At 35.1% G+C, this 27,556-nt stretch overlaps 1 protein-coding gene across 1 annotated transcript; it reads left to right on the forward strand.

Moving 5' to 3' along the window:
• The first annotated feature begins 18,343 nt into the window (after positions 1 to 18,343).
• On the forward strand, positions 18,344 to 27,261 carry LOC110855229 (tyrosine aminotransferase). The gene is made up of 19 exons (XM_022103646.2): positions 18,344 to 18,482; positions 18,790 to 18,957; positions 19,964 to 20,061; positions 20,136 to 20,210; positions 20,403 to 20,464; positions 20,553 to 20,600; positions 22,463 to 22,511; positions 22,593 to 22,614; positions 22,975 to 23,144; positions 23,236 to 23,318; positions 23,629 to 23,698; positions 23,757 to 23,811; positions 24,174 to 24,247; positions 24,334 to 24,388; positions 24,480 to 24,508; positions 25,939 to 26,037; positions 26,426 to 26,452; positions 26,535 to 26,660; positions 26,774 to 27,261. The coding sequence occupies exons 2-19, from the start codon at positions 18,801 to 18,803 to the stop codon at positions 26,816 to 26,818; spliced, it is 1,344 nt and encodes a 447-aa protein (XP_021959338.1). The 5' UTR covers positions 18,344 to 18,482; positions 18,790 to 18,800; the 3' UTR covers positions 26,819 to 27,261.
• Positions 27,262 to 27,556: the final 295 nt, after the last annotated feature.

The raw sequence follows: 27,556 nt of genomic DNA on the forward strand, positions 1-27,556 counted from the left end.
TCCATCGGTTTGATAAGCAAGACATGATAACCCGGACGTGGGAAGCAGTTCAGGTGAAACTTAGCGTCACTTGGGGAGGAAAAAGCCTCCTCACCGATGTCCGAGGGAGGCCAGGTGGCTCGTGGGAAGATATAAAATCGCGCCAAACAAGTCCAACCTCTCTGTTGGCGGGAAATATTTAGCTTGAACGTCCTTAGCGCGGTTTCTAGCTCGAGCTGGGACGAATTTAGGCGCTCATCGGGCCCATAGGTGAATCCGCGGGAATTATTGAGTACCAAAAAGCGGTGCGGATTGTAACTAGAGTCGCCCACCGAGGGACTGTAATAGTTTGGGGTGATAACTTCATATCTGGACAGAATGACGGGCTGGGGGACTGGGGGGATGGAAATACTCCGGTAGTTGATTATGTGTAGAACGCAGGTTTGAAAGGTGGACAGATACAAGGGAAGATTAGGGATTTCCGTGTTTAAGTAGGGATTATGTTGTGGCGGCATTTTCAAGCTTATGAGGGAAAATTGTAAGTTTTAAGGTACGATGGTTTTGTCGTAGTAGAATTTCAGACTCGTCCTAGCTAAACAAACATGTATAATCAGCTTAAGACTTTAATACCTACTGCATGATGAACTATAGATATGAGAAACGTGCTATAAAGTTATTGTTCAGAGGGGAAAATTTGTTTACATTGTCCAAGAATTTCTTTGTCCACTGTTAAACATCTGGTGACATACATACATACTTTCATGGATACTCTGTATCGGTAGAGAACTGGTAACTTGTTCATAACGTTCTAACGATTTCGAGCTAGTTTGCTTCTGGGAGATAATGTTTCATTGTGACAACTCTACAACAACTAAATAGGCGCTAAGGCCCAATAGTACATATGTACCAGTTCTGGGGAGCCTTGCATATTTGTTCTCCGCCCAGTAATGATTTAATCCCAGTTTTCTTAGTGTTTTAATAAAATACTTAGAAACTTTTGTTGACAAGAAATGGTGGCATATTTAATAAGTATTTAGGCTAAGGCATACGTGCTTGGTATATTTCCACGTGTCGCATGTACATACACATGTACATAAGTACATATGTGTTTAAGTTATTTATTAATATTTTTAATTCATCTTACTAGCTGAAGCTTTTGTGAATATTGGTGCATGTTTGAAAGTGGACTGATATATACATAAATATTAATTTTGCTACATAATGGTAGACACAAAATGGGTGATATGATCAGACTGCGTGAAATGTGAATATGTACATATGTCCACTTCTCTACTTGGTCGACAAGAATTTCCGAGAATCCAATTTCCGAGTTTCCGATTTACAAGTTCAGAGAATTAAGTTTATCATGAAGAATAAAGGGAAATAGATATGAAGGTGATTGCTCTTCGTTAAAATTAGAGATGGAACCTAAAGTAATTAAATAAGTTAATTAATACTCGAAACTATAAAGGTTATGCCATGTGCATAATTAAGAAACTAGAAGAGTCACAGATATGTATGCTATATTCTGTGCTGGTATTGATTTATGTAGTATTTAGTAACTTATGTATGTACTGCGGGACTCGAAAATGTTTCATGCCCTCTAATTAAATAGCTCAACATTAGCAATCGGAAATAACGGTAAAGTCTTTGAAACCTTACAATAAGCATTTAATTTAGTCCAAAACGCCAAACTTGGTGCACCTACAATTTCACCGTATTGATTTCTGGTGAAATTTTTTGGTACAAACTTGAAGTATAATTTGCGCATCTCGGGTCATCTAAGGTGAGTCAGGTAAAATTCCGCAAAAGTCTTCTGCAGCTTCTGCAGCTTATGGTGTCTTAAGAAACTTACTTAAATAATATGAGCATCCATATATAACTTCTCCGGTTATATTAACGAATAAATGCTTAATCTCTACATCGGATCAATTTAATCTACTAACTTAATCAAATGAGTGGCTTGGAATTGCGACTTATAATTAATGTCACTTGCGACGTAAATTTTGCTAGCAACTGCCACGTAGACTTTCATTCGAGCATTTCTTGTGTTACACAATGTACACCTCCGAGTTTCTTCCCCTGCTCCAAAGCAATTTTAAGTTCTGTAAATTCTTTAAATGTATTCCATTCGACTTTGATGAGAAAAAGGGACGATTCGTTAAGGCCACGTCTCCCCGTGACGTTTTGGTGTTCAAGGCTCAATGCGTCCTTTCTCTTTTTTACTGCGGCGCAATGTTTGGGAAATTATTTTTCGGAAATTTGTCGACTGAGAAAAAATTCCAAGGTGTCAGTTTCCTGGTGATTTACACGGTGACATTCATCCTTCGATGGAACTATTCCCTCAATGTGGCCCATATCCAGATCATCAACGGCTTCATGGACTTTGAATCAAGCGTAATGAAAGGTATATACCTACATACACTGTTAGAAATCCATTACCAACCCTTTAATGATTATTATAAACTATGTACAAGAAAATGCATTAATCTGGGAACGTTATAGTTATAAGGACATTATTGCGGTCATGTTGTGAAATGAGGAATTCAGGAGTTTTAATAAAACTCGACGAAACTGAGAGGCCCTAAATTTAACATTGCATTATACTGAGAAATGTTCAAATTTTCAACAGAAAAATGTTTAAATGGAGAAATACCTCAAAACCACGACAGATTTTACCCCGCGGGTAGAAAAATCTGAAAACCTAGTACCGCATAGAAACTAAAATCGTGTCCCGAAATATACAACTCTGTAGTTTATGTATATATGTAAGACACAAGCTTGCAAATTTAATTGTTCATAGTCAACCCATCTTAATTTGTGACAATTACTGTCTAATTAATCAGACTTCTCCAAACTATCGCCATCTCTGGGAGCTCGTGTCATGAAGCTTTTTACACGTCTCGTCACTATTTCCGTCGTCGCTTATCCTCTCCTCCAATTCTGCCTTTTGACCTATATCCCATGCACACCGCCCTTCATCCTCTCCATACTGCACAACTGTTCAGGAAACTTTGGGAAACTTTCAATGACACGGGTGTTCATTCACCTGACGGAAAGCTGGATGGGGTGGCACATGATACTCTCGGCGGGTTTCTGGCTTCTAGGAATTATCTACCTGGGACTCGTCTGCCTGCTGCATTACAGCCGGGTACTGGGAAGGTATATAATTTATGTGTAGAAATAACAATGGAGGTCTCCCAACGTACGCTCACAGATTTGGACCAAAGTAGCGTCGATCGATCATAAATATAATTAATATGAAATTTGCAAATGGAACTATCTGCCAATGCTCAAGTTTAGCGGAGATATTTGCATAAAAAGAGGGGAAAACGCACCTCCAAGACTGGCAAATTTTTCATTTTACAAATTTGCTGCGCACTATTCCCGCTTTGGATGCAAATATCTCCGCTAAACCTGCGCATTGGCAGATATTGTCATTTGCAAATTCCATGCTAATTAAATTTGTGATCGATTGACGCTAGTTTGGTCCAAATCTGTGAGCATACGTTGGGAGACCTCCATTGCGAGTTCAATAAAATACATACTCTAGGGGTGTGGTTCAGTCCTTTTCTGTCCTGAATTTGGGTTTAGGAGATTCATTTCTTTTAGTGTAGTGTCTTTATTTCAGTTTATAATTAAATTAATTTATTGTGAAATCATAAATACGTATGGGAAGGTTGAGCCGGTAGGAGTTCTTGCAAAGTGGCAAGAGTCATCTAAATAAGTGGTTTAATCATTTAATTATGGCAATAATTAGGATTTTGTTTACTCAGAGAAATTGCTAGGAATGGACCTCATCAAGACGCACATCTCAAACTGTATCGGAGAATCCAAGTCCTGGAGAAGTCTTACAACGAATACCCCATGAATCTCATCGTGCCCACGACGCTGCTTGGGATTCCACTCGTACAAATCGTGGGGCTGTACGCGATGCTAAATTTACACAATACCGTGACAATGCCCGGGTTTCTCGTTTTTCCCGTTATGACACTGAATTCTTTTGTGAACAACATCTTCACCGTGACACTGGCCTCGCATCTACACAATTCATCGGAACAGGTTTTAGTCTCCTTGGGGAAAAATGGGGTAAAAAGTCAGGGGTCAGGTCGGAGTAAAGCCTTGTTCCGAAGAGAGCTTAAATCCTGCTCCATGCTCAAAATAAAGTTCGGTTCGAACTTCATCGATCGAACGACGCCGCTCGTCATACAAAATTTGTGTTTGAATGAAACAATGTCTTTAACGTTGATTAAGGCAGGCAGGCATGTGAGGAGTTGAAAGGTCAAATACAAACCCACACATACATTAATTCGATAAATCAATTCACTTGCACGTGTGTTTGGTTCGTATACCAGGTTTTGACTTTCTATAGTTAGTTATAACATGACTAGGGAGCCGTACATAAAGTATGTTATCCATTTTCGAATAACTTTTACCATTACCCCCACCGTGCACCGTAGGGGTCACACCGCAGTGTTACCTTCAAAGTGCCCATGTTAAAATTAACATTACGTAGAAAACATAGGATGCCTTGGCCCTTAGCCCCTCAAATAAATCGTTCTCTTTTTGTGCAGTTCTTACGTTTTGGGCTGACATAAACATGGGGCTAAAAACTATCAAACGTGGTTTTCAGGCTCGTGATTTAATTGGCTACCCTTAATAGACATTCACGTAATTAAAGTACTTTGCCTGTCTTCATACATAGATGTATAGTTGGTTTAATAAACCCGTAAATGTTCGATAACCTAAGCGTATTTATTAATTTACCTCAGTATACCTGCTTAATTAATATTCGAACTTATGTAGGAAAGTCAGATATAAATCTTGGAATCAAGGCAGGACATCTACTTAATTAAACCCGCGATGCCGAACTTTGCTTACCGATAATTGCACCGTTTTTGATTTTTGATTAAGTGTTTTTATCAATAAATACATATTTCAATTACTTTCTTTAAATTTCTAGCTCAATTTGTGCATCTCGACTGATTTCTTGTCAAAATGCTGGTATTGTGGTCTATATATCTTTATATTGACATTTATCTATAAAAATATCTTAGTATATTTGAATAATTACTAATTAGTCGCACAAATTGGCAACAATTTAGGTCAAGCTAATATCATTTTGTTAAACGTATTATTTTTCTTACATACCTTATGGATTCCCACGTAAATCAAAACTTATGTACCATGGATGGACTTCCATAACTGCTCTGTATATATATCCACCATGCTTACATAAACGTATAATAAATGCTTAACCTCCACTATGTATATCTGATGAACCTAATCTTCCAACTTAATTACGATACCCGGCAGGAATTGCGAGTTATCAATAATCTCACTACGACGAAGATTTTGCTACAAACCTTACCAACCCAACTGCCACGTAGATTATCATTCCTTCATTTCTAATTCTTCCGCACAATGTACACCTCACACTTTCTTCCCCTGCTCAAAACCAATTTTAAGTTCTGTAAATTCTTTAAATGCGTTCCATTCGACTTTGACGAGAAAAATGGAAGATTCGTTAAGGCCAGGTCTCGCCGGGACAGTTTCGTGTTTAAGGCTCAATGCGTCCTTTCTCTAGTCTACTGTGCAGCAATGTTTGGGAACATATCTTTCGGAAGTTTATCGACGGAGAAGAAATTCCAAGGGGTCAGTTTCCTCCTCATCTACACCGTGACATCCATACTTCGATGGAACTATAGTCTTGACGCGGCCCCCATTCAGATCATCAACACTTTCATGGACTTTGAATCAAGCGTAATGTACGGTAAGACAGACATAAAAACATTCTAAATAACTTGGAGATAAATCCTTACCACGGGAGGTAATATAGGATAGTTTTCGATTTTGGCAAATGATTGAGCCGTTTTGTCACCAACGAAAAATATATCAAAAACGCAATCGTTTTTAGTTATTTTCTGTCGGTTACAGAACTTAGGCTTTTCCTAGGATGTCAATTTTTCTTTTTGTAAATAAGTTCCCCTGTACACAAGTCCCCAAAAATATGTGGTTTTAGTCTATAGACACAGTTTGCGTTTACCGCACTACTCAAAGTGCGAAAAACTAACAAAAAAACAGACCCATTTTTCTTGTTTAACTTATCACCAAAAATATGATTTTAATCCGATTTCAAAAATTTATGCATGGCAGTATTTACTATACAACGGATGGCAGTATGTATTAATGCATTCAATAAAAAAAATTAATTTACAATTTTTCGAAGACTAAAATTTTAGAAATTATTTTTTTTTGTAATTCAAAAATGGAAAGTTAAAAAGTTGAATTTTCGTTGTTTCGATGAAAACTTTGAATCGAATTTGCCACACTAATCTATATATGTATTTACTTCCATATCACTAAATATGTAGGCTTTCCTCGACTGCCGCCATCTTTGGGGGCTCGTGCCATGAGACTTTTCATTCGGCTCGTCACATTTTCCGTATTCGCGCTTTCCCTAATTCAATTCTTGCTCTTGACCTACATCCCGTGCACGCCACCCTTCATTCTCTCCATGTTGCCAAACTGTTCGAGTTCCAAGTTCGGGAAACTTTCCCTGGTACGAGTATCCATCCACGTGGTAGAAAGCTGGATGGGGTGGCACATCATATTCTCAGCCAGTTTCAGTCTGCTGGGAATTTTCTATGTAGGAATCGTCTGCCTGCTGCACTACATGCGAGTACTGGAAAGGTACTCGTTTTTAGTAATTATATCATATATTAATTGTTAGAGATTTGTATATAATTTATATGCAAATCTGTAACAAGGTATCATAAGTGCAATTTTTCAACAATTTTGCATTATGATAAAAAGTTTAAAAAAGAAGTACAGTGCAGAACAAATTTTTGTGGCCACGTATGTAATTCGTCACCATTTGTAAATATTTGGGTTTGTAAATTATTGCATTGTTTTGCATTTCTTATTTACTACAAATTTATTATCAACGTCAAATTGTTGGGCTTTGAATATGTGGCTTAATCAACCAATTACACAATTGGAAGTGTGATTGCGACGATAAACCGAGCGACTGTAAAGATTTGCACGGAACTGTAACCATAAATCTTAAAACCCCAAAACAAAAGAATTGTCCGCTTACTTTTGAGACATGCTTTAATCAGAATCGTTTAACAAGTTAAAAATTACAAAACCTAAAGCACAATTCAGACATACATCATTGTGATAAAAAGCGACAAAAATTCCGAATTATTGAAAATTCATAAATGTCATAATATTCTTTTTACTAAAATCCAGAGAAATTCAACACCACGGCCAATACCAAGACGCAACTGTCAAACTCTACAGAAGGATCCAAGTTTTAGAGAAATCTTATAATGAATCCCCCATGGATCGTATCGTACCTGTTACCCTGATTGGAATGCCACTCGTTCAAATTGTGGGACTCTACGCCATGCTAAATTTACACGATACCATCACAATGCCCGGGTTTCTCATCTTTCCCGTTATGGCGCTGAATTCCTTCCTGAACAACATCTTTACCGTTACACTGGCTTCGATTATGCACAATTCTTCGCTCCGATTGTTAACCACCCTGAAGAAAAGAGTGTCAGGTGGGAGGCGAGCCTTGCTACAAAGAGAGCTTAAATCCTGCTCCGTTCTCAAAATCAAGTTCGGCTCGAACTTCATCGATCGAACGACGCCGCTGGTCATACAAAATTTCTGCCTGCATGAAACAATGTCTTTAACGCTAATTAAGAGTGGCAAAAATATGAAATAATGAAAGGATTGACAAATTAATAGGAAACTTTCCCATCTGCGACACAGATTGTGTGTTTGATGATAGACAACCTTGCACAATAATAATTTATTCAATTATTTTTACAAATTCAAATTTTCAACCACGGTCATACCCTGCAATTCGGAATATATGTATATGAATGCCCTAGATCTGTCGAATTAAATTACATACATTCACCTTGCATCAAGTATAATGCAAGGTGCGTACACATGGCGTGAAAGGAATACTTTCTTGGAGGAGCGAAAGATTTAATCTGTTTGATTGCAATTGATTTGCCACGTATTGATTTCAATTTTGTGATTAAACCTGTGTTAATTAATAAATCTATGCATACACTCTAAGAAATCCGATGATAATTCCGGCTCTGGTGATCAGGGTTTCTTGCTGTGCTGATGGTGGTGTGGTACCGCGTGGTAATATTGGTAATTGAGAATCATTGAGCTGGTGATGGGTTATTTCCATGCTGCAACCAAGTAGTAGTGTCTGGTCACCATTCCGGGTGTCCCATGTAGTCACCGGCCAGTGCTAGAATTTCTTAGAGTGTATCATTTCCAATCACTCACTACATGAATTTTACCGAAATTGCATCAAAATAATGAAAATCGTAAAAACTTGTTGAAACACCTGGAACAAAGAAAAGTAATAAATCATCCATTTTTACATTCTCCGAACGTGTTCGAAATCTCGATATATGCATTCTTACCCCCAAAATCAAGGCGTTATTCAATTTCACGTAATTTTTCAGTGAAATCTCCGTAGGATGATGGCTCAATAGTTTGCAAACTTTGCTCAACTAGAACAAAACGTCATTTCATTCATCCAAAGACTAATTATTTGCTTGAAACCCATGTTCTTCTGAGCATGAGTAGTTATCAATGATTAAAATTAATTACAATTATTGAGTTCATACCTCTTTTAAATACGCATTAATTCCTAAACATTCTGAGTTCTTTTCCTTCAACTCTTCTGTTTTCAAAATGGCTGCTATCTCCTTCTCCTAAGAAAAACGCCAGGATGAAAAAATAACTTGCACATAATAATTTTTTTTGCACGTGTACATTATTTTTTGAACGACTATTTTTGCGCCACCTGGCGGACAATTATTATAATTTAGTGATGTATAAACTATCCTAATCCTAAATGAGTGATGCCAAAATACATAAATGCATATTTCGTGCAATTAATCTTACATGTAATGTTAATCTTAATTAATGTTATTTAATGTTACATTTTTTGCAATTGTTGAAGTGAGGGGCAAAATCTGAGGGAAAGATTAGCAAATGGGAAATGTACGTTAAGGCTAAAGTGCTGCGAGATTTGTTTTTTGCTAAAAGTTTTTTCGCCCAGCTGACAATTTCCATACCCTTTATTTAGAGTGTACATAACGCCCTTACTTCTTTGGTTATCCCCTCCGACATCCACACTTTCGCAGATAGACGACTAATTCCAAAGAAAGGCCACGCCAAAGAAAATGTAATCATGTTCCATGCACCTTCAGTATCTCTAGAGTTACCCAGCACTGTCACAAATGTGAAGAAGGATAACGCCATAAAATACATTGTTAACAGGATCGAGAGCAGTTGCTGGGTCGCCAAGTAATCCCCACATTTGTCACACTGAGCTCTTAACTTGATCAAAACTTGATGAATTTTTCGGATCGGTAGTAATCCTCTTCCATCAATTAAGTGCTCATCAATATCGGTTTTTACCTAAAAATAAAAATAAAATTAACTTTCAAAAAAATACAGGGTGGTTAAAATGTCACGCTACAATGGAAAAGTTTTGGATTGGAAAAGTCCCTAAATCTCCATTAGTTACAAGATTTGAGATGGAAATTTTTATAATTATTATCAAAACTGACTACAAAATTCTTAAAATGTTGAATTTCAGAGACAAAATATCGGTAACTTATGAAAATGTATGAATTTTTCCCATTGAAAGATTTTCAGTTGTGCTTAGCGTGACAGTTTTACCACCCTATATAACTGATTTTGTAAAATTTTGCTACAATTAAAACCAAGTTTTCATATTTATTTACTCGCTGAAATCCCAATTGTAAACATTTCAGCATCAAAAGCGCCTTGGAATCCTCTATTGCGTAAGAAATGTAGGGCAAATATCCATAAATTATGGACAATAGGGAATGAATCGGATAATCAAAATCGATTTGCCACACGGTTTCTAAAGTTCCGAAAAGCATGCATGGCGCGAATGCGAAAACAAGGATGAAATAATAACGAAATTTATCTTGCTTGACATCTTTCTGGTCACCAATTTGCTTCATTTCGTCTTCAATTATATTCCAGTTGTTTAACCAGTTTGCCAACTCGGAGGCTTTAAAAAAGGCGAGAAAATAATCGATAAATACGAAAATGCAGGACAACGGGAGCATGGTGTTGGCTAAAGTGTAGACAAGTTGGCTGACACGACCCCTGAAATATTCGTCGGATGGGTTTGATGGTGGCCAACTAGGTAAATAGATTTAAAATTCATTATAATCATACTTACCTGTTCACTTTCATTCATTTGGCTAATAATGATACATAGCGAGTGAAAATTAATTTCCGGTGATTTGAATGAAAATGAGTCAAGTCAGTCATTTAAGGTAAATGACTATGAATGAAAGGATTTCTCAATCTCTTCATTTTTTACTATTTGCTTAATAAATGGGGCGAAGTAAGAAATGAAGTCAGATGAAGGGACATAAAACGAGTTGGAAAGAAAATGACCTAGTGATAATGAAAATATTTAGTCACAAAACCAAATGACTGATCCTTGAATAAAAAAAAGTTTTTTGAACAGGTATGATTATAATTAGTGCATAATTTAAATAATTTTACGTTAAATAGTGGAAATTAGTACTTACATTCCTCCTCCAGAAAATAGATTGTTATGAAAAACATTGTCGTATTTTACTAAAGCAACTAAAAGCGCCGTATTCAATAACAGGGCGAGGATTAAAGACGCATAAAATGAAATACTGCACACGTTCAGACGATACTTGATTTGCGATTTTTTAGAGATAACTTCAAAGTCAAGGGGACAACGACCAAAGAACTTGGCAAACTTTAAAAATGGGGCAAGTTGCTGGGTAAATCCTTTGGTGGGGGGTGGAATTGGAATCGGTAGAATTTTGTAAGTCATTGGTTTCGAATTTAGAAACAAATTATTTGCAAGGAATGTATTTAGTCATGTGATGTTAGTGCGGGCGAGGCGAAAACCATTTGCAAATTGGCAAATATGTATATCAGGTACATATCACCTACATAAAGGGTGTAAATTTAATCCGGTAACATGGATTTTTAGATCCCCGCTCGAGACAAAATCAGTCATAATTATTGATCCCACCAATGTCTTTCTTGGAAATTTTTACCATATGTGGAATGAACATAGGTGTTAATAAAAAATACCATAAGATTGAGATGCAGGTCTTAGAAGCGGGAAATTCCAACTAATTACGAAAATCATCCAAAATTCGGATGTGCCGAAAAAAGTTCGTGGAAATGCGGGAAGAAAATCTTTTTCAAGAATGTAAAATTACCCCAACTATCCAAAAGGGTCCCACCTAGAAGAAAATCAATGACTATACTCATATTTCTTTAGTTAACTTGAAGTTTTTGTCCAAAAGGTGGAATGGAGCGGAAAAACGTAAAACGGATTAAATTCAAATCGTGCACAAATAGCCCATTGTCGTGAAAACTACCGTCAGATCAGCATTATGTGTTGACCGAACTTATAATCTAACCAATTAAAATCATCTATATCCTGAAAATTTTGATGACCATGTTGCATTGACATAAAAGCTATGAAATAATGGGAATCTGACTCAAGAATTTTGTCGCGATATCCTCTGGACCAGTGACTCGCAAATTGAGTTGTATCCTAAATTACATTGATAAAATTCAACATACAGAACAGCAAAGAAATTTAAAAAATCATTGATAGGGGCCCTGAAATTAGGGTATGCAGTTATGGTACCTCGTGGGTTTTGAGCACGACGAAAATCATCTTGCACAGTGCATGAAGCATAACCTTTAGGGCATGATCGAAGTACGTGGTGAAAAGCCTAAATAGTAAGGTAACTTCTGAGGAAAATTGGTTTTTGTAATACGCGCAGTTTCGAAAAACAAGCATTTTCTTTGCAGTGAAAAATGTTACCGGATTAAATTTACACCCTTTACATATGTAAGTCATGAACGTATATATACACTCCAAGAAACCCGGTAACTAAGTTATTACCAGACGGAGTATCTAGGTGACTCTACCGCATGGTAATTAATTTAATATTGAGTGGCAGAAAACTAGTTACCAACTGGAAATATTTTCAAATTTCGCTACCGGGGTTATTATGGTAACAAAATATTTATTTGGTAACAAAGTGTCTACCACTCAAGAATAAATAAATTACCATGTGATAGAGTCACATAGATACTCGGCCTGATAATAACTAGCTACCGGGTTTCTTAGAGTGTACAATTAACAAAAAATGTGGAGTTTTCCCATTTCAATAATTGAATCCAATCATCAAAATTGATCCATTGTGCCGTAATGCAAGAATGACGGGTAGTCTGGAGATAATCGTTTTTATGGTCAACATACATAAAGTTGTGCAGTTCGACTACTCTCAATACTTAATTGCAATACACTATACGAGGTTATTTTAGAGTACAATTGGTTATGTAAGTAAGTGACAATAGTTGTAATATATTTTATTATTTTGCATAATAAAAATAATAAAAATGTTTAAGTGTTTCATATGATTATATTGTAAACAGAAAAAATCTATAAGAAAATTTCTACAAACATGCATTGAAAATTAGTAAATAAATAAATTAGGTATACCAGCAGCGCACACTTCAGTAAATATTTTAACAAACTTTCAAACCAAGCTCACCTCGGCCTGTCGGCTCGTTTTGCTGGGCAAATTTTCATACCGATTTGCCGCTTCCCCACCCAGGCAGGCATGCGAAATACCCAAATACTTAGCAAAACGGCATTCCGTTTTGTCTAAAAACGGCGCCGTTTTTCCCAAACTATTTTCTAATTAGTTAAACAAAATAAATCCGATATTTCTCTGAACCCCATTCACGCTAGAAGTGCGGTAATAACAAAATCCAAAATCGCCCAAAAATACCTCGTTTTGAACGACTTCTCCAGCACGAGTAGAACCACATTGCCACACACTAACTTAAACCCGACTGGTCTCATAGACCTAAACTTCCTCCTTACACCCTTCGAATTCTGCGGGACTCCCCGCCACTCGTGCAACAGAAGAGCGGAACTATCATAAAAACAGATAAATAAAGGAACCAGGATCTTTACCAGGACCAGAATATTTAACGCCATCCCTAGCACGACCTGATACATGATGAAGGGCAGATAACCATACAACCTTATCGACATGAAGAAAAGTATTACTTCCAAAACTAAGGCGTGCCACAATAGCAGGGAGCCAACGTTCCCAGAAACTTTCCCAAGTTCTTCCGACACTATGAAGAAATGAGTATATCTTGTCACAAACTTTTCCGAATTTTGCCCTTTTTTCGAAATTTTCCCCAACACTGATAAAATATTGGAGTATATGTGCACTATGATGTACTGAAAGTGCACCGTGGATGACACGTTTCTCGCAATGTTGATACAGACAAGGTAATAAATTGTGGATTTTGTAAGGATGTCAAGAATAGGTAGGAGGTGGAAACTTTGAACCTTCTCTGCGACCTGCCAGGGATCAATTTTTACGTAAATGGATGCAAACGGTATAATTAAACCGGCGCAGATGTGCAGGATTGCCGAGTTCTGAAGGGCAAAAGACATCCGGAGGTGGTTCATGGATGGTGGTAGAGAAGGTCCCCGGAAGATAGAGGGTAGGCACTCTAAATAAAAATGAGTAAAATTTACTCAAGCTGTGGTAAAAAAGGGGGATGACACAACCAAAAGGTAAAATTTGTCCAATTGGGTAAATTTCCTCATTTTTATTTATACACTCTAAATAAAAATGAGTAAAATTTACTCAAGGTTGGGTAAAAAAGAGGATGACACAACTAAAAGGTAAAATTTACCCAACATTGGGCAAATTTTACACAACTTTGGATAAATTTTGCACAACGTTGGACAAATTTTACCTTCTAGTTGTGTCATCCTCTTTTTTACCCAACCTTGGGTAAATTTTACTCATTTTTATTTAGAGTGTACTGGGTATAACAAATATGCAAACATAAGATAAAAAAATTAATTACAGGGTGGTCCAAAAATACTGTGATAAGAGAACTCATTTTTCATAAAAACTTCATCAAATTCCAGGCAAATGTCTTTAAAAAAATGATAAAAATACGGAAATTGTTAATCATCCTACATATTTCTGGACCACAGATTTCTGAACTTTTCCCATCGAAAAATTTGCCATTGCCCCGTGACATTTTAACCACCCTGTAGATAAATACATGCATACTTTAACTTTTACGTTGCATACATACCAGATCTCAAATCCTTTTCGAAGTCCAGCATTCTTGAAAATGCTGGCGGTATATCGGCCCCAAACGATATTTCGCCAATGGATACGCCCAATCCGGTCAGGATAAACGTTCCAGCGGCGGCATACAATAAGGACGTGAACAAAATGCGGGTTGCCTCTTGTGAATGAAAATTCTCCGAAAATATGAATTGCATCAAGGCAAGAATTATGATTGGTATAAGAATGAATTCCGTAAGACCCCAGACGAAACATGGGTTCGGATTGTATTTGAATTTCTCTTGGGCTTTATCGAATTTCAGGGGACGTTTACAAGCCCAGTTGTAAAGGGATTGATCGAAATATAGCGAACTGAGGGTGCTCCCACTGGAAAGGGACCCGTGAAGGAAATATGATAGGATTTTCCGTTCCATGCTTTCACTTTTTGCAAACTTTTACACTCGTAGTAATAATTCATTACCGTTCGGAATGACTTCTCCCGCGTTGGTTAGGATTTGGTGTCATGAATTTCCGCGAAATTAAAATTTATTGCTATCTAGTAACAGATTAAATACTTTAATGTATAAAATTTAAATTTTACGAAAATTTTGCAACAAATCATGACCAACGCGGGAGAAGTCATTCCGAGCGGTGGTAATGAATTATTACTCAGACCGAGGAGGTGCAACTGGCCAAGGGTTTTTAAATAAAAATAACTAATGCTGGCCTCTTTTGAAGTTGTTATTTCATTCCTCAGGAAAGCTTTGTATGTATAGATCAGCATTTTATAGCATTAGTTATAACAGTTATTAAATGATAATGATTATTAATAAAACTAATCATAAGTAGGTAATTAATTATAACAGTACACAACTTATCTCTTCACAACTTCCCCGTGCCTGAATTAAGTTATTTACTTAATTTAAGTACTTAATTACTTCAATTCAGTACTTAATTTAAGTATTGATTTTTCTTATGTATGTATAACGAATTCAAGAAAGTCAAACAAATGGTATGGTTTGGAAGTCGAAATTTAATTACAAAAAACGTAGTTACTCGTACCGAAAATATAATTTGGTATACAAGACAATACTTAAGCTATAGGTCAGAGTTCAGAGCTGCACTCCATACTATTTATTCAGCTATAAATGACTCAAGTTACCAAAATACCTACCTAAAAAACTTCAAACAAATGAATTTTACGATACATGGTCATTTAGCATCATCCTCTACAGAAAATTATTTTTTGGCTGGACGTACTTCCATCAGAACATCCTAATGAAACCGAAATACCTAGATGGATTGATTGGATTCGTGGAAGCAAGCTAGCTCCACGTGCGTGGAAGTATTTTTTTGCAGTTTTCAGCAAAAAAGTGGGGGTGCTGGACCTAAAGGGGGTGGAGAAAACTAAACATGATTCATGGTTATTTGTAGGGTAAGGTTACTACTTTATCACAATGTAGTTTTAATAAAATTGGTCAGCTACTATACACTCTAAGAAACCCGGTAACCAAATTGTTACCAAGCGGAGTATCTATGTATATATGTGACTCCACCGCATGATAATTAATTTATTATTGAGTGGTAGACATTATGTTACGTATGTACCAAACCGGTACATACATACATACATACATACATACATACATACTAATATAACCCCAGTCGTTAAATTTCAAAATACATTTTGTTATGTACCAAACCGGTTAATTTCAAAATATTACGAGTTCTTAACTAATTTTTTACCACTCAATAATAAATAAACTACCATACGGTAAAGTCACTTACATACTCCGCCTGGTAATAACTTAGTTACCGGGTTTCTTAGAGTGTATATTTCTAGATATCCACCTTTGTACTCCAGTAGGCACGTAAATAACTCTGCGAGATAGACAAAGTCAAGAATAAATTTAAACCAATTTAATTTTGAGGTAGGGTAAGATCATACTTAATTATTAGTTTAACAATTGATTTACATATCTAAATACGTACATATGTATAACCGGCAGCATATACATATAGCCTATATTTATATCCAAAGTCATGGCTCACAACAGACTTCACTTGGTAGGTTTCATTGCTCTGGAATGATATTTTGAATTTAATGGTTTCAGGTAGTTGTTACAAAACCGGACCGGTTTTCAAGAGGGATAACCTCTTAAAGTAAATATTTCCATGAGTTGTTCCAGACGACAGGTACTAAAGTGCCTAAATAAATAATTATCTTAACAACTACCGATGAAACTGTCTGGCTTTCCTCCTAATAATTATCTATATGCATGCATGTATCCATTAGTACCCTGTACATATGCAAATGTTGAGACATTAAGACTGATTTATGGGATGTCTTTTCAGGTGTTGTGATAGATAAATTCTTATTCGCGTAATATGGTAATTAGACCCGAACAAGTTTTCGTTTTAATTCCATCAAATTACAATATTTATTGTTGTTAAGATTTACGAAGCGGACGAAGCGGTTTAATTTTATGCGGGGCAGGGTTTCCATTGGTTAAAACCAGATGGAGCTGGGCCGTGGGAAAAATGCACTTTTTGCCACCTATCCGTAATGGAAAAATTGAAAAATTCAGCTTTTCAAAATTTAACTTCAAATCATATTTCGTAATATTCCGTATAAATTTCTTAGTGTGAACAATTTGAAATGGGTCAAATTTATAGTGCCCAACCAAATTTTTTTTCTTCCAACCAAAACCAATAATTTTCGCAACTCCAAAATTTGCAACCACTCGATTTTTTTAATCCAACCAAAATGTAAAATAATACAACCAAACAATTTAATATTTAAATAGCAGAATAACTAACTTAAGGAAGCAAAAATATTCAAATACAACAAAATTTTAAAGAAATTTCACAATTTCATACCAAAATAATTGTATTTAGTTAAAAACCAAAGCTTTCCCTACAAGATTTTCCCGACCTCTTCCGGATTTATATCCGAAATCGGGTTTAAGATTCTCTGAGACATGTCGCGGGACATTTTTTGAAGATACGTACTAATATACTTACAAATTAATTTTTCTCTTTAGCTCGTGTCAGGTGTCAGGGCTTATGTATGTACCGTAAATACTCTATTTATAGCCGGGGCTAAAATCCAAAACTGAGGGTCCCGGACCCGGCTACAATTAGAGACCGGCTATAATTAGAGACCCGGCTAAATTTCGTTGCGTCCAAAATTTTACATGTTACAATATCGCCTATATGTAATTCATGTTGACTCAATTTGAGTTTTCTTATTTAGGAAGATATGCCATCATTAACCCATTGACTTTAAATATAATTTTTTAACGAGGTTTAGCAGGGTTTGTTTTATAATTTTCTGTCATGATTATATCCATTATTAACTTGAAATTAACAGGTAAAAATTAGTAGTTCAACTTATTCTTTGATTAGCATAATGTGCAACATTTTTCTTGAATGGGCTATCCACGGGCACACAGCGGACAAGACAGGCCATAATTAGAGACCCGGCCATAATTGGGGACCCGGCTATAATTAGAGACCCGGCTAAAATTTTGAAATCTTGGTCTCTAGACCCGGCTATATATGGAGACCGGCTATAATTAGAATAGAGCTATAAATAGAGGTCTTACGGTAAATATGTATCTGTTTGTTTATCTATTACGCTCGTATAACTTAGGTTGGATATTTCTCTTTAAAATTTTGCAATTTACCCTACATCGTCCAAAACTTACTCGAAACTGGTTGAATAAATATTGGCCTTTCATAGGAAATCATGGAAATTTAATTGGTTGCTGCCAGATGTAGTTACGAATTAAATATCGTACTCAAGGTAATCTTTAGCGAGAATTAGGGTCTCCGTGAGGTTAATTATCATTGTACCGAATTTCAACTTTCAATTTCATAAATTTCAACAATTTCAACTGAAATTTGGCCTTTCAAAATCCGAGATCACCACCTCACACCTTTCCATTGTGAGATGAAATTTTTGTACAAGTGAGATTTTCGCAACCCTGTTCAGACCTTTCGTGATTTTTTTCAATTTTGCAAAGCATTGCCATTTTGTCGCGAAACACATTCCTACCTAAATCAACCAATCAATGTACCTCAAGCGTCCTCGCTACATGTCCATTAAAAGGAGCCAATACCTCAATTAATTGGCCAATCGAGTGACTAACCTATCTAACGGAGTATCCAAGAATTAATTAGTTTGATCCAAGATCAGGAGCTTGATCGGGTGTGAAGAAATATTTTCGTCACTAATTTTTGTAATCGAGTCACAACTTTTTTTAACAGTGGACAATTTTGAAACCTCGGGTAAATTTACATATTTATGTATGTAGCCTTATCTATTTTTAAATCTTCGAAGTGACGTTTTATCCCTCGAGCCAATTTTTTTAAGTTCGAGCCTGCAAAAATTTGAACCCTCGAGTAAATTTGCATAAATATATATTTAGCAATCGTTAAATTTGCAGGGTAAAAGACGGGTTAATTCTTATAGAAACATTTGATGATATATTTCGTCACTAATTTTGCAAATAGTGTAATCGAGCCAAAATTTACTCTCGAGTAAATCTGCATAAATATCTAAATTTGACAAGTAAAATAAACTTAATTTTTATAGAAACTTGCAAGATGCCTCCCGTTGGGGTACCTCTGGTCATCGAGAAGAAAAAATGGGCAGTTCGTGCCTCAGAATTTGCGAAATCTACCTTCAACCCGATCCGTTTCATCGTGGACAGCATGAAAATGGAGCAGCATCCAGATAAATACATGATTTCTTTGTCAATTGGTAAGAAAAAGTCGAATTTTTGCTCAAAATTTAGTAACAGCCTTGCCATTAGTCTCATAATATTTACCAACGAGACAAATTGATCAGGAGACAAATCCGCACATAATTTGACAAGAATATCTCATAAATTAAATTTTGACTCAAAAATATTTTTTTGCATATTTTTCACACACAGAGCTTAAAATATTCTTGTTTTTCTTAACTGAATAATTAATATCAAATTTCAAATTTAAGGGTATGAAAATCATCATATAAGGTCTGCTGCATTAGTCGTGAGATTTTATGGAAATTGAGTTTATTTCAAACCTTAACTTAAGAATTTAATCAAGTGGGAAACACAATTAAATAAACGATCCAAGCTATAAGTGATCTACATATTTATATATACCTAGCATAAAGATGTACGTTTCTGCTTTTTACCCAATTTCGCATAAATTTTTGTTATGACTAGGCCTGATTTTTCTGTCTACGAATTTATTTACATTATCCTGCGCTGCCTATCTTTACATAGGTCAAAACGTCTCATTTCTTTTTGAGGTATATATTTTATATTTGATAACGCGCTTATTTGATGTTCCCACAAGGCCAGCTTTGTTTAGAGGTACATAGACGGTTAAAAATTGGCATAGTCACGGTCAGTTTGAGATAGGTTTGGTCTTAATTAATATGCAAAACTAGATAAAACCTTGAATTCCAGCATGATGCCATTTAACGATTTATGTACACGAGTTAGGTCATGGTTCACCATTTTAAGTATAAACCGGTTTAATCTTCTGAGTTTGGGCAATTATGCAAATTTTACACTGCAATGACAGGTAGTACTTTAAAGTTACATAACATGACAACATTCTTACTTAGCCTGCAAAAAAGTCATTATCATGTGTAACAACTTGTTTGCAAATAATTAGGCAGATGAGATGAGATGTTTTAGCATTTTTAGTTTGGCAAATCCCAACGATTGGCATGTAAATATGCAAATTGTAAGATTCCGACTTCGTAATTTTAGGCGATCCTACAATTTTTGGGAATTTAAAGCCTCACAACGCAACAATTGAAGCAGTTCATAATGCCTTGGACAAGATGACGTTCAACGGTTACGCTCCGGTATTTATGATTAATTAATGATTTATGTGTAATTTTAAAGATGAGCGACAGGTAAAACTAATTATTAATTACAGACCGTGGGGTATTTTGAGGCGAGATCTGCAGTTGCAGAATTTTACACCACTCCTGAAACCATCATCAGCCCGAATGTAAATATATTGAATTTTTCTACATTCTTAAAAATAACGTTACCCTTTAGAAAAGTAAGGGCACTCTGAATTCTAAATTAAGTAAACTATGGAAAATCAAGAGTAACACGAACTTGATAAAGTGCAAAAACTTTAGGCTCAGGAAATTGTTTTTTTAATGAGGTATGAAAGTTTTCTTCATTTTTTGGATAGGACGTGATATTGTCCAGTGGATGCACACATGCCTTAGATTTATGTATTTCCGCCCTGGCCAGGTAATAATTGGCTAGATAATTGTATATTATTATAAATATACAACCAAGATTAATTAATTGATTTTTCATTTCTTAATTTTTTGTAAAGCCGAGGACAAAATATTTTGATGCCGCGACCTGGATTCTGTATGTACAGGTGAGTCAAGGTGTCATATATGTACAGTGTCCGACAAAATTGAGCGTCCACTTTTTTATACCAGACTAAAAACGACATAGCGACTGAACTATTCATCCCATCTCACTGTTCTTGACATCAAATTGTAGATCCACTAATGCTCTTTCGAAATCAGTAATCAGATATTATATTTCCATTGGGGGAGATGTGAGAAAAAAATCTTGAAAACTAAAAGTCAAAATTAACGCGTCAAAATTGTGCGTCCAGTTGCATTTATTTTCAGATATATCAGGATAAATTAATTTCCTCGTCGAGATAACTTTACAAATATGACCTACAAACATTATTATACTAAATTTGATCCAAGGTATTGATTTCATTTGGTCGCAAAAAAATCCCAACTGCAATAAGTGATCATATAATTTTAAACTTAAAATGGGGGTCAAAACGGGTGTTTACGCCAACGAGAATTAAGAGAGAATATTACAAACTAGCAAATACAACACGTCAAATACTCCTAGGAACCTATAAAAAACTGGATGCGTTCAGAACAAACTAGGAAGAGCTTGTAATGAAGCGTATCACCAAAATATGTCGCATACTTAGTGAGGAAGATGGAAATAAAATCATCAGTTTCAGCCTCAATACTAGCAGCTAAAGTCGACACTATGTTTCACAAAGACGTTACTCCTAGTACTATCAAAAACACCTGAAACGAAAAAAATCTTTCAGCGAGGTCATGCAGTTTCGAAGCTCATAATTTCAGAATTTGACATGAATCCAACTAGTAACCTAAGTACTTTCAGGGCGGAATCAGAGTTTACGATTTTATCGCTTCATTTCGATACCTTCGAACAGGATATAGTCCATTGGATCGAAATACATTAAATTTCGGCTAACTAATATATAACACAGGGTTCCGAATAACATTATCGTTAGGGAAATGTACCCATGCAAACTTGACACATTTTGTGTCGTACAATTCTGAGATTATGAGCTTCGAAACTGCATGACCTCGCTGAAAGATTTTTTTCGTTTCAGGTGTTTTTGATTGTACTAGAAGTAAGGTATTCGCGAAACATAGTATCGACTTCAGCCGCTAGTATTGAGGCTGAAAATGATGATTTTAAATCCATCTTCCTCTCAAAATATGCGAAATATTTTTCTGATACGATTCTTTACAAGCCTTTCCTAGTTTGTTCTGAACGCAAGCATGTTTTTTAGGTTCCTAGGATTATTTGACGTGTTGTATTTGCAAATTTGTATTTTTCTTTTAATTGTCGTTCGCGGAAACACCCATTTTGACCCCCATTTTAAGTTTAAAATTATATGATCACTTATTGCAGTTGGGATTTTTTTGCGACCAAATGAAATCAATACCTTGGATCAAATTTAGTATAATAATGTTTGTAGGTCATATTTGTAAAGTTATCTCGACGAGGAAATTAATTTATCCTGATATATCTGAAAATAAATGCAACTGGACGCACAATTTTGACGCGTTAATTTTGACTTTTAGTTTTCAAGATTTTTTTCTCACATCTCCCCCAATGGAAATATAATATCTGATTACTGATTTCGAAAGAGTATTAGTGGATCTACAATTTGATGTCAAGAACAGTGAGATTGGATGAATAGTTCAGTCGCTATGACATTTTTAGTCTGGTATAAAAAAGTGGACGCTCAATTTTGTCCGACACTGTAAGAGTTGAGTCGGATCAACGTTTTCAGAAACTCGACCCGATCCGTTTTTTTAATTTAAAAAATATCCGATCAGATCGATTATTTGAAGTTTCAAACATTACCAATCCGATCAGTGTTTGGGGTTTTGAATTTAACAAGTGATGGACAGAAATTTAAATAAAAAATCAATTTTTAACCAGGACCCTGGCTAGAGGACATGGAATTCATTCAAAATTTTACAACTTAAAGGTGTGTTTAAAATTGAAATAATGAGTGCAATTTAATAAACAAAATAAAGTTCCAGCACTAAAATGCAATATTATTTTCTAGCCTGAGGCTTCTTGGGAAATAGGTAGGTAAATATATGTGGAATTTCTAGACGGGACCTTAAATTAGTAAAAATTTAATTAAAAACATATGCATATTCCGAGTAAAAATTTGAACGGGCCCCTCCAGAGATTTGGCACGATTTTCTGCAGAAAAACTTTATGCGCATAAAACTGTTCGAAAACTAGGCACATATCTTTTTGCAGAATAAAGCCCCTCGTATTTTTGGCAGGCTTATATAAAAAAAGTTGCAAATATATACAAAACGTTCTTCGAGCTTTTGTCGATTAGTGTAGAATTAGACATAATGATTTCTAATCGGGATAATATACATAAATCGATTTACAGATAATGTAATTCATATGAATTGTCTGAAACTATTTAGATCTCGCCCATTTGGAATCACTTATCGACGGGAACACCGTTGCAATAATTGTAAATAATCCGAACAATCCGTGCGGATCGGTGTACAGTAAGGAACACTTGCTGGGCATTCTCCAAATTGCGAGCCGTTATTGTTTGCCCATCATTGCGGACGAGATATACGATTTTTTCGTAAGTTTTTTTCAATGCAATATCTGAATTTCTGAATTTCTAGGCTGTGCAGGCAAATAAGTTATTCATTTTTTTACGAAATTCTCAATAGATTTTCAAAGGTGAAGAATTTCATCCGATGGCGAGCTTGAGTAAAAACGTGCCCATTTTAACGTGCGGTGGAATAGCAAAAAGGTAGTGTTTCTATTATTGTTTCAAATGTTATTGCAAAATCAGACATACACGCGCTAAAAATATTTTAATATTTTAATATTATAATATCTAAATAAAAATAATGTCTGCCTTTTGAGTTGTAAATCCACTCTGAATTCTATATTAAATTAACTGTACCAAATCCAGAGTAAACTTTGCTGATCAAAGTCGACGTTACTCTGGATCTAGTATATTGAGTTTACTTAATACAAAATTCAGAGTGGATTTACAGCTCAAGAGGGTGACACCATTTTTAAGAGTGTAATTTTCACTTTTTAATGATTCACCTCAGATTTCTAGTTCCTGGTTGGAGAATGGGATGGGTATTGATTCACGATAGAAACAACGTATTAAACGTGGAGGTATGTATGCAACACACTGAAATAATTATTTTCAATTAAAAATTTTAATCCTATTTAGGTTCGAGGTGCACTGAACGCCTTGACCCAACGAATTATGGGGAGCAACACGTTAGGTAATTTGTAACCAGTTTAATAAAGGCCACACTCTTAGAAATCCAGCAAAAAATGAACCAGTATTCGTATATGATTCTGATTCTACCAAAGCGGTATTTATATGTAGTATCGCGTAGTTATGCACATATCTTGGTATTAAGGTTTCACCATATCCATGGTAAATTTGTAGGGACGGGTATACATAATTTTAACACCTAGCGGTAGAACCTTTCGTACCGAGAGATCAGTGCATGCGTAACTATATCAGATTTCTAACCAGTGTATACATACATACATACCTACGTCTACAATATTTTCAAAATTTTGAGAATAATATCTTTCCTCGCGTAATTTTTAATCTCTGCTGATTGCGATCTTTTAGTGCAAGGTGCCCTCCCCGATATGTTGAGAAACACGCCAAAATCATTTTTTGCCGAGACAATTGCAACGGTTCAGGTGAGATTGGTGTCTGATTAATCAATAGAAACATTATGTTTTAAAGTTAGTTCAAATATTTGAAATACATTTACATACGTATGTAGACCAATGCAGAAATTGCATTTGAGAAGCTGCAGCAATGCCCAGGACTTTTTCCAGGTGTGTTTTTACGCACTTATTTTAATATTTACCTGCCAAATCACTCCCGAAATTATGAAGAGTACTAAATACTTGTGAATTACTTATTTAGTTAAGCCACAGGGAACCATGTACATGATGGTAACATTTTTTATTTAATAATTCAATCACGGTTTTTATAATTTATACACGCTCAAAAATAATGTCATGCTTTTTGAAAAGTAAATGCACTCATGTTACAATATTATGTAAGTAAACTTTGCTACACTCTTAGAACTGTGGTAAGAAAAATGCAAAGTCGTTTATTACCGAGCAGTTGGTAAACATTGATTTTCCCATTACAGTAATAAAATTGTTTACCAAAATTTATTATAATACAAAAAATGCATTTATTATTGTTTGGTATTATCGGGAAAACTCGAACGGTAACTTAAAGTTACCAAGTTATGTTAATTTAATACTGCAGTGAGAGAATATGAATAATACTGCGCCGTATTAAATCATTTAGCTAGCGGGTAACTAGCTAAAACTTTTATGCGGTGTATTTTTATTACTACTCCGGTAAATATTTTTTGTAAACTCGATAATAAAGTTAACGCGCACTCACTCCGCACCATGCAAAAGAACAACGAGGACTCGCTCTCCAGAAAATTACTTCGTGTTTAAAATTGTTTTCAAGCTAGAAAGTTGATTCTTAAAGGTAAATTTAAAGGTAATTAGATTAATTATCATTTATTTAATTATGTCGAAGTGTAACTAATTCATCTTTTCAATGTAAATTTCACTTTTAGTCACTGTAAAGTTTGCTGCGAAACTGGTCGAGCTATAAAGGTGAGCTTGTTTTTAAACATCGTTTATTGATTAATTAATTCGATTGGGCTTTCTTGTTTACTTATTTAGGGATACATCAGGAATTAAGGATAGGAAGCCATTTGCTGAAGCCATATTGTGGAGATTGCGCAATTTTGGACATCCCGTGGGAGTAATAACTGGAATTGTAAATTTTAAATTTAATATACAATTTTAACTAATAAATATTGTGTATACTTTTAACCTACACAAATAAAAATTTGATAAAGATTTGATAAAATACTGCTTACGAATATCTACCAAATTTAGTGTAATCATTACCACGATAATAATTAAAATTCCCCAAGGCAGTAATGATAATAATACCAAATTATATTAATAATACTCCAAGCAGTAATAATGGCATTACACAATGGTAACTATTTGTTACCGCAAAAGAGTTTTTGTTGTAACTCAGCAAAGCTGTTTTCAATACCTCGTTATAATGAATCAATCCCGGGTCGGTAGCTTTAAAAATAGTTAGAAATAGTTACTGCACGGTAAATAAAAAGTTACCACGGCAGTAGAGTCACATAGATACTCCGCCCGGTGAACATTTTGGTAATGAAATTCTTAAGAGTATATATATATGTAAGCAGCAAAGCTTACTCTTTATTATATATTTTCTACTTTCACACCTTGGAATTCAGAGTGCATTTACTTTTCAAGATGGTAACATTATTTTTAAAGTTACGTTTTATTCCCAATTTTACAATGTGTAGATTGGTATTGAAATGGCCTCATTTCCGGAATTTGCGACTGAATTTCAATTCGTGGAAAGACTTGTTTCAGAACAATCGGTATCTTGCCTTCCTGGAAAGGTAACAAATATTCCTTGGTTCAAAATTCATTGAATTTAAAATTTTGAACCAATTATTCAGTTATTCAAAACCAGAAAATGAATATTTATTCATATTTTACCCATTTTAGCTCAAATTCTCCTTATTGCATATTGATTTCTCAATTTACCCCATGTATTAAACAAAAAACTAATATTGGGTAAAATTATTCATTCCTTTTTCATAGAAATGAAATGAATAAATATTTCTTCAATATTCATTAATTTCATAATTTAAAAAAATCGTCACTAATTATTATTCGCGAATTTATTGCATAATGAATAAATAATTTTTTCATTCATTCTCGATTGAATGAATGAATATGAACAGTTGTGTTCAACATATTAAAAAATTTGTGTTTCTCATTTAGTGCTTCGAGTACCCTGACTATTTTCGGGTGAGATTCACACCTTAATATATTTATCATTTTAATATCTAATTACAGTTAATTTAATAACATAATACTAATAATTACGCAGATAACCCTAACAATCCCGAAAGAACAGCTTTTAGTAGCTATGAATCGAATTATAGAATTCTGCTATGATCACTACATTGAGGAAAGGAATGTGGCTTCTAATATCGTTTTAATAAAGGAAGAACAGGTACATACGTTTAGGTATAAGAGTCAAATTTTCAAAAAAAGTTAATCAAAATTGTAGTAGAACCAAGGATAAATTAAACAACGCCGTTGACAGTGAGTTTCTATTTGTTGCAGGTACACACATTGGATCAAACAATTCCTCATGGTTTTCATACCTGAGAAATGGCAAAGTCGTAACTGAGCTTATCAAAAAACGAAAAATGTCGCACCTTTTACATTTATTTGTAGTTTGTTTTACATATATTGAACTTCCTTAAGATTATAGTGGGCTTAATTATGTTGTTCTTCACGACCTTTAAAACATTATATTTAGTATATTATAAACTAAAGATAAATCTAAATAACTTTTGCTACATTAAAACCCAACACATAGTAATTCTAACAGGGTAGTTGAATAGAAATGATTCGTTATATATTTGTATGCATAAGTAAGCCAAAATGTGCAAATCAATTAAGAAGCATTACGGGAAGTTTTGGATTCTCTTATGGATACGTAAATTAGTTCATACATTTTTAGGGACGAAATTTAGAAACTTTCAGCTTATAACATACCTACAATTTTAACAACATTATCAATATGTAAGTATTAGCATTAATATTTATTATTAAGAACGATTAAACATCAATCCTTCACGTTCTATTAAAACATCCATGTGCAAAACTATATTTATTTAGTCGCCAGTAGAAAAGACATCATTTGCCGCATGCAAAATTCCTGCCGACCAGCGGGGTCTGCACTTCTACGAAATTATTACCAAACTGCAACCTCAATGGGATCAAAGACTGATGGAATTTCCTGTCCCATTTTTTCCGGTCACCTCCCTTGGATTTTAGGATCCACTTCTGACTCGCCCCATAAATCATGGCCGCGGCAGAAAAAGTGAGCAGGGTGAAGCT

This window comes from Folsomia candida, unplaced genomic scaffold, assembly GCF_002217175.1.
Source record: "Folsomia candida strain VU population unplaced genomic scaffold, ASM221717v1 Fcan01_Sc012, whole genome shotgun sequence".
In the NCBI taxonomy this organism is placed as follows: domain Eukaryota; kingdom Metazoa; phylum Arthropoda; class Collembola; order Entomobryomorpha; family Isotomidae; genus Folsomia; species Folsomia candida.

Bases quoted from the DNA above. Each gene is read 5' to 3' on its own strand.
- LOC110855229 (XM_022103646.2), top strand. From the start codon at position 18,801: ATGCCTCCCGTTGGGGTACCTCTGGTCATCGAGAAGAAAAAATGGGCA. The intron at 23,145-23,235 runs GTAAGTTTTTTT...AATTCTCAATAG, and splicing joins ACGAGATATACGATTTTTTC to ATTTTCAAAGGTGAAGAATT. The intron at 26,453-26,534 runs GTGAGATTCACA...ATAATTACGCAG, and splicing joins AGTACCCTGACTATTTTCGG to ATAACCCTAACAATCCCGAA.